Source organism: Pseudophryne corroboree, chromosome 6, assembly GCF_028390025.1.
Source record: "Pseudophryne corroboree isolate aPseCor3 chromosome 6, aPseCor3.hap2, whole genome shotgun sequence".
Taxonomy (NCBI): domain Eukaryota; kingdom Metazoa; phylum Chordata; class Amphibia; order Anura; family Myobatrachidae; genus Pseudophryne; species Pseudophryne corroboree.
This window is the reverse complement of record NC_086449.1, coordinates 7,683,112-7,698,649: the sequence shown is the minus strand read 5'-3', so window position 1 is coordinate 7,698,649 and position 15,538 is coordinate 7,683,112. Positions and strand designations below refer to the sequence as shown.

The following is a 15,538-nucleotide window of genomic DNA, read 5'->3' as shown; positions in this document are numbered from 1 at the left end:
ATTTCCTCTCCTCCCAAAGGTGCAGTTAGGTCTGTTGCCTTCAGTCAACAACACGCCATGTCTATGTCCTCTCATCAACAAGATCATGTCTACGTTCTCACAGCAACGTATCATGCCTATGTCCTCTCATCAACAAGATCATGTCTACATTCTCACAGCAACGTATCATGCCTATGTCCTCTCATCAACAAGATCATGTCTACGTTCTCACAACAACGCATCATGTCTATGTCCTCTCATCAACAAGTTCATGTCTACGTTCTCACAACAACGCATCATGTCTATGTCCTCTCATCAACAAGATCATGTCTACGTTCTCACAACAACACGCCAAGTCTATGTCCCCTCAGCAACAAGATCATGTCTACGTTCTCACAACAACACGTCATGTCTTTGATGTCTATGTCCTCTCAGCAACACAGTCATTTCTACTTTCTGTTAACAACACAATCTTGTCTATGTTCTCTCAGATATACGAAGACATCTACGTTTGCTCAACAACACGGTCATGTCTATGTTCTCTCATCAACAAGATCATGTCTATGTTCTATCACAACACGGTCATGTCTACGTTCTCTCACAACATGGTAATGTGTACGCTCTCTCATTAATCCAGTCATGTCTACGTTCTCACATCAACATGATCATGTCTATGTTCTCTCAATAACATGGTCATGTCTACGTTCTCTCAACAACACGATTAAGTCTACGTTCTCTCAACAACCAGGTCATGTCTACTTTCTCTCAACAACCCGGTCATGTCTACGTTCTCTCAACAACACGGTCATGTCTACGTTCTCTCATCAACAAGATCATTTCTACGTTCTATCACAACACGGTCATGTCTACATTCTCTCAACAACACAGTCATGTCTATGTTCTCTCATCAACAAGATCATGTCTATGTTCTATCACAACACGGTCATGTCTACGTTCTCTCAATAACATGGCCATGTCTACGTTCTCTCAACAACACTGTCATGTATATGTTCTCAAAACACTGTCATGTCTACGTTCTCTCACAACACGGTCATATCTACGTACTTTCAACAACACGATTAAGTCTACATTCTCTCAACAACCCGGTCATGTCTACGTTCTCAAAACAACACGGTCATGTCTACTTTCTCTCACAACACGGTCATGTCTACATTCTCTCACAACACGGTCATGTCTACGTTCTCTTATCAACCCGATCATGTCTACGTTCTCTCATCAACCCGATCATGTCTACGTTCTCTCAACAACACGGTCATGTCTACGTTCTCTCAACAACACGGTAATGTCTACGTTCTCTCATCAACACGATCAGGTCTACGTTCTCTCAACAACACGATCATGTCTACGTTCTCTCAACAACACGGTCATGTCTACGTTCTCTCAACAATACAATCATATCTGCGTTCTCTCGACAACACGATCATGTCTACGTTCTCTCAACAACAGGATCATGCCTGCGTTCTCTCACCAACACGGTCATGCCTGCGTTCTCTCAACAACACGATCATGCCTGCGTTCTCTCACCAACACGGTCATGCCTGCGTTCTCTCACCAACACAGTCATGCCTGCGTTCTCTCACCAACACGGTCATGTCTATGTTCTCTCATCAACACAGTCATAACTACATTCTCTCATCAACACGGTCATGTCTACATTCTCTCACCAAAACGGTCATATCTACATATTTGACAAGGTCAAAAGTTAGACATGACAATTGTTGACACATAAATGGTCAATACGTTTTTTTTTGGGGGGGGGTATTTCACATGTTTTCTCAACATTTGTTTGATTTACTATCCACGTGGACATCTATTGGGAATAGTAAGCTGTGGCGAGCGAAGCAGAGCAAGCCACCTTGGCTGAAGCATGTCAAGCGAAGAGAGTCCACGAGGGTACAGGTGTGTACTGATGGTAGTCACATAACATGAAATATACAAGATTTGGCCCAAAAAAAGTGTGTGTTGACCATCATCCTTAGTCTTCCAGTAATTTTAAAGAATTATGGAAAATTTCTTACTCATGTTTCATTGGTCACACTGATTTACAACATCAATTTCTGATTTATTTTATACTTGTAAAAACTAGAATCTTTGATTTTCTTGTACAAGGTAAGTCAAAAGGGTCCTTTCAAAGGTCACAAAAAAACCCTCAACTCCACATTAAAGGTATCATATACAAAGTGGTCTGGGAGAGACCATGGTTTTACTGAAGCCTACAGAGACAACCCTTACACCCCTTACCTGTTTGTATTTTCGGTAGCATCTCTGAATTACTGCAGCCGCCAGATCCTGTTGCTCCTTTAACCGTCGGCCCTAAATTCAAAAAGATCAGATTGAATCATTACTAGAGGATATCTGGCTGAAGGTAATGGTTTTATGGGAGGCTAGTCTTTATCTTTAGACATCAGGTGAATGCTCCTTGACATAATACTCATTGCTTAGGCAGACACAGAGATGTAGCCGCTCACCTTGTACTTGCGGAAGGCAGTCTGGATGACTCGAGCCGCCTCATACAGCTCCCGCTGCTCATGGTCAGAGAGGGTCAGCAGAGCAAACTCACTTTCCATCCGGCCACTACTGGAGGCACTAAGGAACTCGGACCATCGGGCAGCTCCTGGTGGGTCAAACCTTTCAAAGGAGATCTCTCCCAGGGGAGGAGGCGTTGTGGGGGACAGTGGGGCCTCCGACCTGGGAACACATAAAATGGGAGGGATACTAAATATCTAGCATACAGAAGACTGACGTACGTATGTCTGTGTATACATATTGTCCATACCTGGTCACCTTGACACGTAAGCCCTCCATGGATCTCCTGTTCCCTCTCTTGCTACGCTGCCCAAATGCTCCAATCTCTGCTCCCAGGCTGCTCCCATCCTCTACCGGGTTCATCTGAGCAAAGCGAGCCAAGGCACGAGCAGCACGCAGTCCCTCACTGCCAAGAGAAAACAGGGAGCCTATGTCATCCTCACACACTACTACACCATGCCATATTTACACACACAGTCCAGTACAAACACTCCTACACTATGTCATATATTTACCCACCGCCCAATGCGGACACTACTACACCATGCCATATATACATACACTGCCAAGTAGACACTACACCATGCCATATATACACACACTGACCAGTACAGAACCTACTACACCATGCCATATATACACACACAGCCCAGTACATACACTACACCATGCCATATGTATACACACAGCCCAGTACAGACACTACTACACCATGCCATTTATACACACACAGCCCAGTACAGACACTACTACACCATGCCATATATACACACACAGCCCAGTACATACACTACTACACCATGCCATATATACACACACTGCCCAGTACAGACACTACTACACCATGCCATATATACACACACTGCCCAGTACAGAACCTACTACACCATGCCATATATACACACACAGCCCAGTACATACACTACACCTTGCCATATGTATACACACAGCCCAGTACATACACTACACCATGCCATATGTATACACACAGCCCAGTACAGACACTACTACACCATGCCATATATACACACACAGCCCAGTACATACACTACTACACTATGCCATATGTATACACACAGTCCAGTAGACACTACTACACCATGCTATATATACAGAGTTCAGTACAGACACTACACCATGACATATATACACCCACCACAGACACTACTACACCATGCCATATATACACACACTGCCCAGTACAGAACCTACTACACCATGCCATATATACACACACAGCCCAGTACATACACTACACCATGCCATATGTATACACACAGCCCAGTACAGACACTACTACACCATGCCATATATACACACACAGCCCAGTACAGACACTACTACACCATGCCATATATACACACAGCCCAGTACAGACACTACTACACCATGCCATATATACACACACAGCCCAGTACATACACTACTACACCATGCCATATATACACACACTGCCCAGTACAGACACTAGTACACCATGCCATATATACACACACAGCCCAGTACAGACACTACTCTACTACACCATGCCATATATACACACACTGCCCAGTACAGAACCTACTACACCATGCCATATATACACACACAGCCCAGTACATACACTACACCATGCCATATGTATACACACAGCCCAGTACATACACTACACCATGCCATATGTATACACACAGCCCAGTACAGACACTACTACACCATGCCATATATACACACACAGCCCAGTACATACACTACTACACCATGCCATATGTATACACACAGTCCAGTAGACACTACTACACCATGCCATAAATACAGAGTTCAGTACAGACACTACACCATGACATATATACACCCACCACAGACACTACTACACCATGCCATATATACACAGACTGCCCAGTACAGACAATACTACACCATGCCATATATACACAGCGTTCAGAACAAACACTACACCATGGCACATATACACACACTGCCCAGTACAGACACTACTACACCATGCCATATATACACACACACACACACACACACACACACACACAGCCCAGTGCAGACACTACTACACCATGCCATATATACACACACAGCCCAGTACATACACTACTACACCATGCCATATATACACACGAACACACACACACACACACACACACACACACACACACACACACACACACACACACACACACACACACACACAGTCCAGTACAGACACTACTACACCATGGCACTCATAGACACAGCCCAGTATATACACTACTACACCATGCCATATATACACACACACACAGTCCAGTAGACACTACTACACCATGGCACATATACACACAGCCCAGTATATACACTACTACACCATGCCATATATACACACACAGCGCAGTACAGACAATACTACACCATGCCATTTACACACACGCAAAGCCCAATACAGACATCAGTACACCATGCCATATACACAAACACTGCCCAATACATAAACTACAACATGCTATATATATATATATATATATATATATACACACACACACACACAGAGCCTGATACACCATGTCATATATACATGAACTCCAGTACAGCACAGTATATACACTAAAATACTGACCCATGAGGGGGAAATCCAGGCATCTGGTCAGCTGTGTCCAGGTAGCTGGCAAGCCAGGCCATGGTCTTGCTAAGGTTACCCGGTCTCTCTCGGAGGACCCCAGGCTCCGTTGCTGTGAAGTCATCCTGCTTTATCCGGTCTGGTGTGGCCTCTATGATCTGTTCTGCGAGGGTAACCATATCAACCTGGGACAGAGGAGAGTGGGAGCGAAAGAGGAAGGATGTGAGGGAGTGCAGAAGAGAGGAGAGTGCCCGAGGTGTAAGATGGGGAGAAGTGACAGATAAAGCGCTAGCGGGACCTGGAAGGGAAACATTACCTGCAGATAGTCATGGTTCTCAGTGTCCTCTCTGTATTCCAGAAGATCCTCTTCATCCACTCCAGGAGAATCCAGATAGCCGGCTTGCTCTACCGGGTCCTCCAAATCCCAGGCCGCAGCTCCCAGCAATCTGGAATTGGGGGATGTCTCTATAGGGGTGTCTTGGCTACTTTCTGTGCTGCAATCAGGGGAGCCTCGTAGGGCTGAGCTACTGGAATAGGCAGATGTAATGGAGATGGAGCCATCTGACACATCCGAAGGCGACGGAAGACTGCTGAGACCTTGGGAAAGAGATATACGTTGCGTTGGGTGATGGGCATCTCCTATCCAATACAGACAAGCTACCCTGTCTATCAGCTTCATTACCGGTATCTGCACTTGTAGAGAGGGGAGAAAGCCCCTGGCCGATCTCCTGGCTCCCCATCAGCGAGTGCCAGTTGGAGGCGTGCAAGTCGGTGAAGTTTCCTGGCACCGCCTCCTGCCGCTGCATCTCCTCCAGGGTGGACGCCAGCTTGACATGTCCTCGAGATCGAGCAACCCCAAGAGGAAGACGGCCCAAAGAGTCCGGGATGGAAAGAGCCCGGCAATCCCAGCGGAAGAGTAGGGTGGCAGCTTCCGTGTGTCCAAGAGCGCAGGCCCACATCTGTGAGGAGGGACCATTAGTGGGGATTAGGAAGAGGAGGCAGGAAACACTGACAGTAGATGGTCGTTACAAGAAGCTCCTAATGATGGTAAGCAGCCGTCAGAGATGGCAGAGACTACAGAAAGAGATGGCAGAGACTATAAAGATGGCAGATACCATAGAGATGGGATAGGCTATAGAGATGGAAGAGGCTAGAGAAAGAGATGACAATGAGTGTTCTCACCAGGGGTGTGCAGGAGAAGTGATCCACATTCAGAGGGTCCACCTCTAACTCCACCGCTAAGCTCTGAGAGTGGATGCTCCTGGAAAGAACATTACAGAAGACACAGTTATACCCAAGATCTTCCATCTACGCATCCTAACGTCACAGTCATAGGCTGTAGACTATCTCTCCTATGTAGAGTAACGCTTTCTCCGACACCTCCAGCATGGTCACCTATTACCCTGCACATGTCCTCGGGCTAATACAGAGGTCATTCTCATTCACTGTGATCCACTGCAGCTCCTGGGCCAGACCCCACCCTGGGAGCCATACAAAGCCGGGCACATGGCGTGAAAGGCAGGACACAATGTTCTGTGGTATTATTTATGTCCCAGCGTCCTGGCTCTTCTTGCCACCGTCCGGCCTCAGGCGGGCTACGTGTGGTGCACCAGTGCTCTCCTCCATATTATACGCCGGCTCAGATTTACCCACTCACCGCCACTGTATCAGGGTCTCAATGAGACGCGCGTAACCCTGCGCCGCCGCCAGGTGCAGCAGAGTCATCCCACGGAAGCTCATCTCATGGGCCAGAAGATCGGACGTCACCCAGCAGGACTGCGCCATCATTTTCTCACATACAGCCACCAGTCGGGCCTCGAAGGAGTCTGCCGCCGACACCTGCAAGCACGGAGAATGCCGTTACCCTACACGCATATCCTCACACGCACAATCTACACCCCTGCCAGGCTCCGTCTGCCGGGTTACTGGTTATTAACGGACCAAGATCACGGTCAGACGTGGAACAGCCAGGGTGGACTAATGGTTGGAAGTTTAAATGTAATATATCAGCATGTAAAATCACGGGACACAGTGGTGGTGATGGGGGAAGGGGTGAAGCCTTTTATTTCAGGCACCACGCAAATTAATGGGAGTGTCCGACAGAGCAATCCAATTGTTCCGGCCACCCATTGTCACGGTTGTCGCGCCCAAATGCATCGGGTTTATCCACCTATAGCAAATAAGCCCACCTAAAGTCAAGACCAGAGACTTCTCACACATTTCCGCTTGCCACCTAAGGAGGTTACGAGCAGAAAGGAGGCCACCGGTTGTCCCAGTAAAAAGACGGGGCCTGAAGGTGGCAGTGTTGTCATAGTAAGGAGACGGGGCCTGAAGGTGGCAGTGTTGTCATAGTAAGGAGACGGGGCCTGAAGGTGGCAGTGTTGTCATAGTAAGGAGACGGGGCCTGAAGGTGGCAGTGTTGTCATAGTAAGGAGACAGGGCCTGAAGGTGGAAGTTGTCATAGTAAAGACGGGCCCTGAAGGTGGCAGTGTTGTCGTAGTAAGGAGACGGGGCCTGAAGGTGGCAGTGTTGTCATAATAAGGAGGCGGGGCCTGAAGGTGGCAGTGTTGTCATAGTAAGGAGACGGGGCCTGAAGGTGGCCACCGGTTGTCACAGTAAAGAGACAGGGCCTGAAGGTGGCAATGTTGTCATAATAAGGAGGCGGGGCCTGAAGGTGGAAGTGTTGTCATAGTAAGGAGACGGGGCCTGAAGGTGGCAGTGTTGTCATAGTAAAGAGGCGGGGCCTGAAGGTGGCAGTGTTGTCATAGTAAGGAGACGGAGCCTGAAGGTGGCTGTGTTGTCATAGTAAGGAGACGGAGCCTGAAGGTGGCAGTGTTGTCATAGTAAAGAGGCGGGGCCTGAAGGTGGCAGTGTTGTCATAGTAAGGAGACGGGGCCTGAAGGTGGCAGTGTTGTTATAGTAAGGAGGCGGGGCCTGAAGGTGGCAGTGTTGTCATAGTAAGGAGGCGGGAACTGGTGCCAGTAGTGCTTTCCCATAAGTAGGTGAAGCCGGATGGTGGCAGTGCTGTCACAGTAAGGAGGTGGGCCTGTTGGCGCTAGTGATATAACATTAATGAGGCGGGGTTTGATAATGGCAGTGCTGTCATTGGAAGGAGGCAGTTCCTTATGGTGCTATTGATTTAACAGTTAGGAGGCGGGGCCTGATGGTGGTAGCGCTGACACAGTAAGGAGGCGGGGCAGTCACAGTAAGGAGGCGGGGCATAATGGTGGCAGTGCTGTCACAGTGAGGAGGTGGGGCATAATGGGGTAGTGCTGACACAGTAAGGAGGCGGGGCCTGATGGTGGCAGCAGTCACAGTAAGGAGGCGGGGCCTGGAGGTGGCAGTAGTCACAGTAAGGAGGCGGGGCATAATGGTGGCAGTGCTGTCACAGTAAGGAGGCGGGGCATAATGGTGGTAGTGCTGACACAGTAAGGAGGCAGGGCGTGGAGGTGGCAGTAGTCACAGTAAGGAGGCGGGCATAATGGTGGCAGTTCTGTTACAGTAATGAGGCGGGTCATAATGGTGGCAGTGCTGTCACAGTAAGGAGGCGGGGCATAATGGTGGTAGTGCTGACACAGAAAGGAGGCAGAGCCTGATGGTGGCAGTAGTCACAGTAAGGAGGCGGGGCATAATGGTGGCAGTGGGGTCACAGTAAGGAGGCGGGGCATAATGGTGGTAGTGCTGACACAGTAAGGAGGCAGGGCCTGGAGGTGGCAGTAGTCACAGTAAGAAAGCGGGGCCTGATGCAGCTAGTGTTGTTATATGAGGGTTGTCTCTAGCAGAAACACTGTTGGTACAACTCTAAGCCTCCCTGCTTCTAGGGCTGCCACACGGGGGTAGAAGCATCTTTGTAGGAGACACAGAGCAGAGTTAGTTAAATGAGGAGATACAAGGTTTCTTGCTATAATACTGGAGTAATACTGGAGGCAACTTCTAAGGAATGTCCACCAAAGGGTGACATCAGGGAAGGCGCATTAAAGGGGAAAAATGACTAAAGTGGGGTCACAGGGCAGAGAACGGGAGAGTGACCCAGGTAGGACAGATAATGGGCGTGATTCAGATGCGGTCGCAATGCCGACGCAGCAGCGACCCTTTTCAGCGACGGAACTGCGAGGCCTCGCCACCGCCCACAAGTGACCAGAGACACGCACCAGAGCTATTGCAACCATCTCAACAAACGTGTAGTCCATTGCAACCACGATGCAGATGGTAGGAACAGCGATTCCCTGAGTGCCTCCACGACGCGTGCAATTGTTCATTTGCAACACCATCGAAGTTGCGACCGCATCTGAATCATGATGGTTTTATATATCCTCTATACTGGTCACAGAGTGTCACCGTTGTACAGACGCTGCACGCCTGGCCCTCGCACAGCGACCGGAGCTGTGGAAAATATGGGCTGTCACTGAAGACGCATATAATCCACTTAGTAAATCTCATATGACGTCTAATGGAAATTTAAACAGAAGAACCTTCCCCCCCAACTCCCCCTCCCCCCCTTTCTGTTCACAGCTAGTACAGATAGAACCGTGTTACACCGCGACAGAGAACGCTGCCCGTACACACACGGGAATATACATGTATACATACGGAATGACGGATATGCATACAGAGAGACAGACATACACATGGAAGGAATCACTGGAGACAGGGATGGAACGATAGGCATGTACAGAGGCAGGAAAAAGAGAAAATGCAGGTGCACAATCTAAGCATTAAGAACAGTGGTAATCAGAACAATTATAATAACCACTGCTATTTAACAGAGTAAAATTGAGGTCCTTTGAATAATTTTTACCCTCAAATTATATGGGCCCACCTACCGATCAGGTGGGTCTTAAACATTCCTAAGGATCAAGTCCAGAGTACGGGACATTTTTTAACACCCTAATTACTATTTCTCACCTGTGTAACACTTAGCACTGAGCTGCTACTTCTTATTAATCTAACACTTAAACTGCTACTTCTCACCAGTGTGATGCCTTGGGGTCGTGGAGATGTGTTGGCCCAGGGGGTCCTGTGACATGGACTTGAACCTTAGGAATGTTGGGGACCCACTTGATGAGGCCATCTGGCCGTGGTAGGTGGGCTCATATTTTTTTGGACAAAATTATGCTGAGAACCTCAATTTTACGCCATGTTAAATTGCAGTTTATTATAATTGCTCCGATTGTTAGTGTTCTTAGTGTTTAGAGTGTGCACCTGCATTTTATTTTTTCTATATTGCACTGCAAGTCTCAGCATGTAAATACCGAAAAAATACTACAGTGCTCATTGGTTGCTTTTAGGAAATGTATTTCTTTAATTGCGGAGAAAAGGAATAATTTCTTCTGCACTAATAAAGGTAAGGACTGCGGCAAGATGAAGCAAACTAGGAATTGTTATAATTGAATACATGTATCAGCTATTTAATATAGATATATGGATTGCAAGCACACGTGTATATTGTCCAATTGTGTATTTCCTGATCAGCAAAGGCCGGGAGGTTACCGCTTAGCCTCTATGGGGGGAATTCAATTAGCCGTGGTAATTTCCTGCGGCCCAATTGATCCCCTGGGGTTATCCGATCAGCCGCGAAGACAGCCAGACGCCGACACTTATTGGGGGATTTGTTCCCGGGACCTCAAGTACAAAGAGCCGCTGCAGCCGGGGAATGCTGGGTGCCAAACGCCGGGGAATGCTGGGAGACCAGCTCCCAGCACTACAGGACGGCAGAACTGAGTGTCTGCAAGCTGGGGACAGAAAGAGCCAGCTTCCTGTGCTCCCAGAGCTGGGGGGGGCAGTAAGGAGCGACCGCAGCCTGGACAGAATGCAAGAATGCAGTGGTTCTCACTTCCAAGTGCGGCGATTCAAGCAGTTATGCTCCAGTGCGGCACAACCCCAGCTGCAAAGCTTATGTTAGTGAAGCCCAGCCTTCAGCTCTGGGAACAGGAAAACACTGGACATGTTTACAATAAAATGTATTAAAATATATTATGTTGTAGTACTGCTGGTGCTGTGCACTGGGTATAGAGTGTTTTATATATATATATATATATATATATATATATATATATAAAAAGAATTTACTCACCGGTAATTCTATTTCTCGTAGTCCGTAGTGGATGCTGGGAACTCCGTAAGGACCATGGGGAATAGACGGGCTCCGCAGGAGACTGGGCACTCTAAAGAAAAGATTAGGTACTATCTGGTGTGCACTGGCTCCTCCCTCTATGCCCCTCCTCCAGACCTCAGTTAAGGAAACTGTGCCCGGAAGAGCTGACACTACAAGGAAAGGAAATTTGAATCCAGGGTAAGACTCATACCAGCCACACCAATCACACCGTATAACTTGTGATACTATACCCAGTTAACAGTATGAACAACAAACTGAGCCTCACTCAACGGATGGCTCATAACAATAACCCTTATTTAAGCAATAACTATATACACGTATTGCAGAAAGTCCGCACTTGGGACGGGCGCCCAGCATCCACTACGGACTACGAGAAATAGAATTACCGGTGAGTAAATTCTTATTTTCTCTGACGTCCTAGTGGATGCTGGGAACTCCGTAAGGACCATGGGGATTATACCAAAGCTCCCAAATGGGCGGGAGAGTGCGGATGACTCTGCAGCACCGAATGAGCAAACACAAGGTCCTCCTCAGCCAGGGTATCAAACTTATAGAACTTTGCAAATGTGTTTGAACCTGACCAAGTAGCCGCTCGGCAAAGCTGTAAAGCCGAGACCCCTCGGGCAGCCGCCCAAGAAGAGCCCACCTTCCTTGTGGAATGGGCTTGTACTGATTTTGGATGCGGCAATCCAGCCGCAGAATGAGCTAGTTGAATCGTGCTACAGATCCAGCGAGCAATAGTCTGCTTAGAAGCAGGAGCACCCAGCTTGTTGGGTGCATGCAGGATAAATAGCGAGTCAATCTTCCTGACTCCAGCCGTCCTGGAAACATAGATTTTCAAAGCCCTGACTACGTCCAGTAACTTGGAGTCCTCCAAGTCCCTAGTAGCCGCAGGCACCACAATAGGTTGGTTCAAATGAAACGATGATACCACCTTAGGGAGAAATTGGGGACGAGTCCTCAATTCTGCCCTGTCCATATGGAAGATCAGATATGGGCTTTTACATGACAAAGCCGCCAATTCTGACACACGCCTAGCCGATGCTAAGGCCAACAGCATGACCACTTTCCACGTGAGATACTTTAGTTCCACAGTCCTAAGTGGCTCAAACCAGTGGGATTTCAGGAACCCCAAGACCACGTTAAGATCCCAAGGTGCCACTGGTGGCACAAAAGGGGGCAGAATATGCAGCACTCCCTTAACAAACGTCTAAACTTCAGGCAGTGAAGCCAGTTCTGTTTGAAAGAAAATAGATAGGGCCGAAATCTGGACCTTTATGGACCCCAATTTTAGGCCCATAGTCACACCTGACTGTAGGAAGTGCAGGAATCGACCCAGTTGGAATTCCTCTGTAGGGGCCTTCCTGGCCTCACACCAAGCAACATATTTTCGCCATATACGGTGATAATGCTTTGCTGTCACGTCTTTCCTAGCCTTTATCAGCGTAGGAATAACTTCATCCGGAATGCCTTTTTCAGCTAGGATCCGGCGTTCAACCGCCATGCCGTCAAACGCAGCCGCGGTAAGTCTTGGAACAGACAGGGCCCTTGTTGCAGCAGGTCCTGTCTGAGAGGCAGAGGCCATGGGTCCTCTGTGCGCATTTCTTGCAGTTCCGGGTACCAAGTCCTTCTTGGCCAATCTGGAACAATGAGTATTGTTCTTATTCCTCTCTTTCTTACTATTCTCAGTACCTTGGGTATGAGAGGAAGAGGAGGAAACACATATACCGACTGGTACACCCACGGTGTCACTAGGGCGTCCACAGCTATCGCCTGAGGGTCCCTTGACCTGGCGCAATATCTTTTTAGCTTTTTGTTGAGGCGGGACGCCATCCTGTCCACCTGTGGCAGTTCCCATCGCTTTGCGATCTGTGTGAAGACTTCTTGATGAAGTACCCACTCTCCCGGGTGGAGGTAGTGTCTGCTGAGGAAGTCTGCTTCCCAGTTGTCCACTCCCGGAATGAACACTGCTGACAGTGCTTGCACGTGATTCTCCGCCCACCGAAGAATCTTTGTGGCTTCCGCCATTGCCATCCTGCTTCTTGTGCCGCCCTGGCGGTTTACATGGGCGACCGCCGTGATGTTGTCTGACTGAATCAGTACTGGCCGGTTTTGAAGCAGGGGCTCTGCTTGACTCAGGGCGTTGTAAATGGCCCTTAGTTCCAGTATATTTATGTGTAGAGAAGTCTCCAGACTTGACCACAGCCCTTGGAAGTTTTTTCCCTGAGTGACTGCCCCCCACCCTCGGAGGCTTGCATCCGTGGTCACCAGGACCCAGTCCTGTATGCCGAACCTGCGGCCCTCGAGAAGGTGAGCACTCTGCAGCCACCACAGAAGAGACACCCTGGCCCTTGGGGACAGAGTGATCAGCCGATGCATCTGAAGATGCGATCCGGACCACTTGTCCAACAGATCCCACTGAAAGATCCTCGCATGGAACCTGCCGAAGGGAATGGCTTCGTATGAAGCCACCATCTTTCCCAGGACTCACATGCAGTGATGCACCGATACCTGTTTTGGTTTCAGGAGTGTGTCCAGAATCATGCCCAGGAAAAGCAGACGCGTCGTAGGAATCAGCTGCGACTATGGAACATTCAGAATCCAGCCGTGCTGTTGCAACACTTCCTGAGAGAGTGCTACGCTGATCAACAACTGCTCCCTGGACCTCGCCTTTATGAGGAGATCGTCCAAGTACGGGATAATTATAACTCCCTTCTGCCGAAGGAGTATCATCATTTCGGCCATTACCTTGGTAAATATTCTCGGTGCCGTGGACAGGCCAAACGGCAACGTCTGGAACTGGTAATGACAGTCCTGTACCACAAACCTGAGGTACTCCTGGTGAGGTGGGTAAATGGGGACATGCAAGTAAGCATCCTTGATGTCCAGCGACACCATAAAATCCCCCTCTTCCAGGCTTGCAATAACCGCTCTGAGCGATTCCATTTTGAACTTGAACTTCTTTACATAAGTGTTCAAGGATTTTAAATTCAGAATGGGTCTCACCGAACCGTCCGGTTTCGGTACCACAAACATTGTGGAATAGTAACCCCTTCCCTGTTGAAGGAGGGGGACCCTGACAATCACTTGCTGGAGGTACAGCTTGTGAATTGCCGCCAGTACTACCTCCCTTTCCCTGGGGGAAGCTGGCAAGGCTGATTTGAGGTAACGGCGAGGGGGAGTCGCTTCGAATTCCAGCTTGTATCCCTGAGACACAATTTGTATAGCCCAGAGATCCACCTGTGAGCGAACCCACTGGTTGCTGAAGTTTCGGAGACGCGCCCCCACCGCACCTGGCTCCGCCTGTGGAGCCCCAACGTCATGCGGTGGACTTAGTGGAAGCAGGGGAGGACTTTCGTTCCTGGGAACTGGCTGCATGGTGCAGCTTCTTACCTCTACCCCTGCCTCTGGCAAGAAAGGATGCGCCCCTGACCCTCTTGCCTTTTTGGGAACGAAAGGACTGCATTTGATAATACGGTGCTTTCTTAGGCTGTGAGGAAACCTGAGGCAAGACAGTCGACTTTCCAGCTGTCGCTGTAGACACGAGGTCCGACAGACCGTCCCCAAACAATTCCTCACCCTTATAAGGCAAAACCTCCATGTGTTATTTAGAATCAGCATCTCCTGTCCATTGCCGAGTCCATAAGACCCTCCTGGCAGAAATGGACATAGCATTAATTCTAGAGCCCAGCAGGCAAATGTCCCTCTGAGCATCCCGCATATATAAGACGACGTCTTTGATATGGCCCAGGGTTAGCAAAACAGTATCTCTGTCGAGGGAATCTATGTTGTCTAACAGAGTATCTGTCCATGCTGCTACAGCACTACACATCCAGGCTGAAGCAATAGCAGGTCTCAGTAGAGTACCAGAGTGTGCATACACTGACTTCAGGATAGCTTCCTGCTTTCTATCCGCAGGCTCCTTTAGGGCGGCCGTATCCTGAGACGGCAGGGCCACCTTTTTAGATAAGCGTGTCAGTGCCTTGTCCACCCTAGGGGATGTTTCCCAACGTAACCTGTCCGTTGGCGGGAAAGGGTACGCCATCAGTAACCTCTTAGAAATCACTAATTTCTTATCAGGGGAACTCCACGCTTCTTCACACAATTCATTTAATTCATCAGATGGGGGAAAAGTCACTGGCTGCTTTTTCTCCCCAAACATATAAACCCTCTTGGCATTAAAAGGGTTTATCTCAGAAATGTGTAATACATCTTTCATTGCAATAATCATGTATCGGGTGGCCTTGGTCATTTTAGACTATAAATGTGCCTCATCATCGTCGACACTGGAGTCGGACTCCGTGTCGACA

The 15,538-nt window shown here is 48.6% G+C and overlaps 1 protein-coding gene across 3 annotated transcripts in view; it reads right to left on the bottom strand.

Moving 5' to 3' along the window:
- The window catches only part of LOC134935883 (calmodulin-binding transcription activator 2-like), an 86,949-nt gene that overhangs the window by 15,367 nt on the left and 56,044 nt on the right, over positions 1-15,538 (bottom strand). For 2 of the 3 annotated variants that reach the window (XM_063930730.1, XM_063930731.1), the window contains exons 10-17: positions 6,771-6,952; positions 6,296-6,374; positions 5,796-6,072; positions 5,430-5,710; positions 5,114-5,298; positions 2,777-2,932; positions 2,469-2,688; positions 2,242-2,313 (exon numbers count right to left, since the gene is read on the bottom strand). In XM_063930730.1, coding sequence (XP_063786800.1) covers positions 2,242-2,313; positions 2,469-2,688; positions 2,777-2,932; positions 5,114-5,298; positions 5,430-5,710; positions 5,796-6,072; positions 6,296-6,374; positions 6,771-6,952 — 1,452 coding nt within the window. The remainder of the gene's footprint in view (positions 1-2,241; positions 2,314-2,468; positions 2,689-2,776; positions 2,933-5,113; positions 5,299-5,429; positions 5,711-5,795; positions 6,073-6,295; positions 6,375-6,770; positions 6,953-15,538) is intronic. The other variant, XM_063930732.1, reaches the window with a different exon arrangement.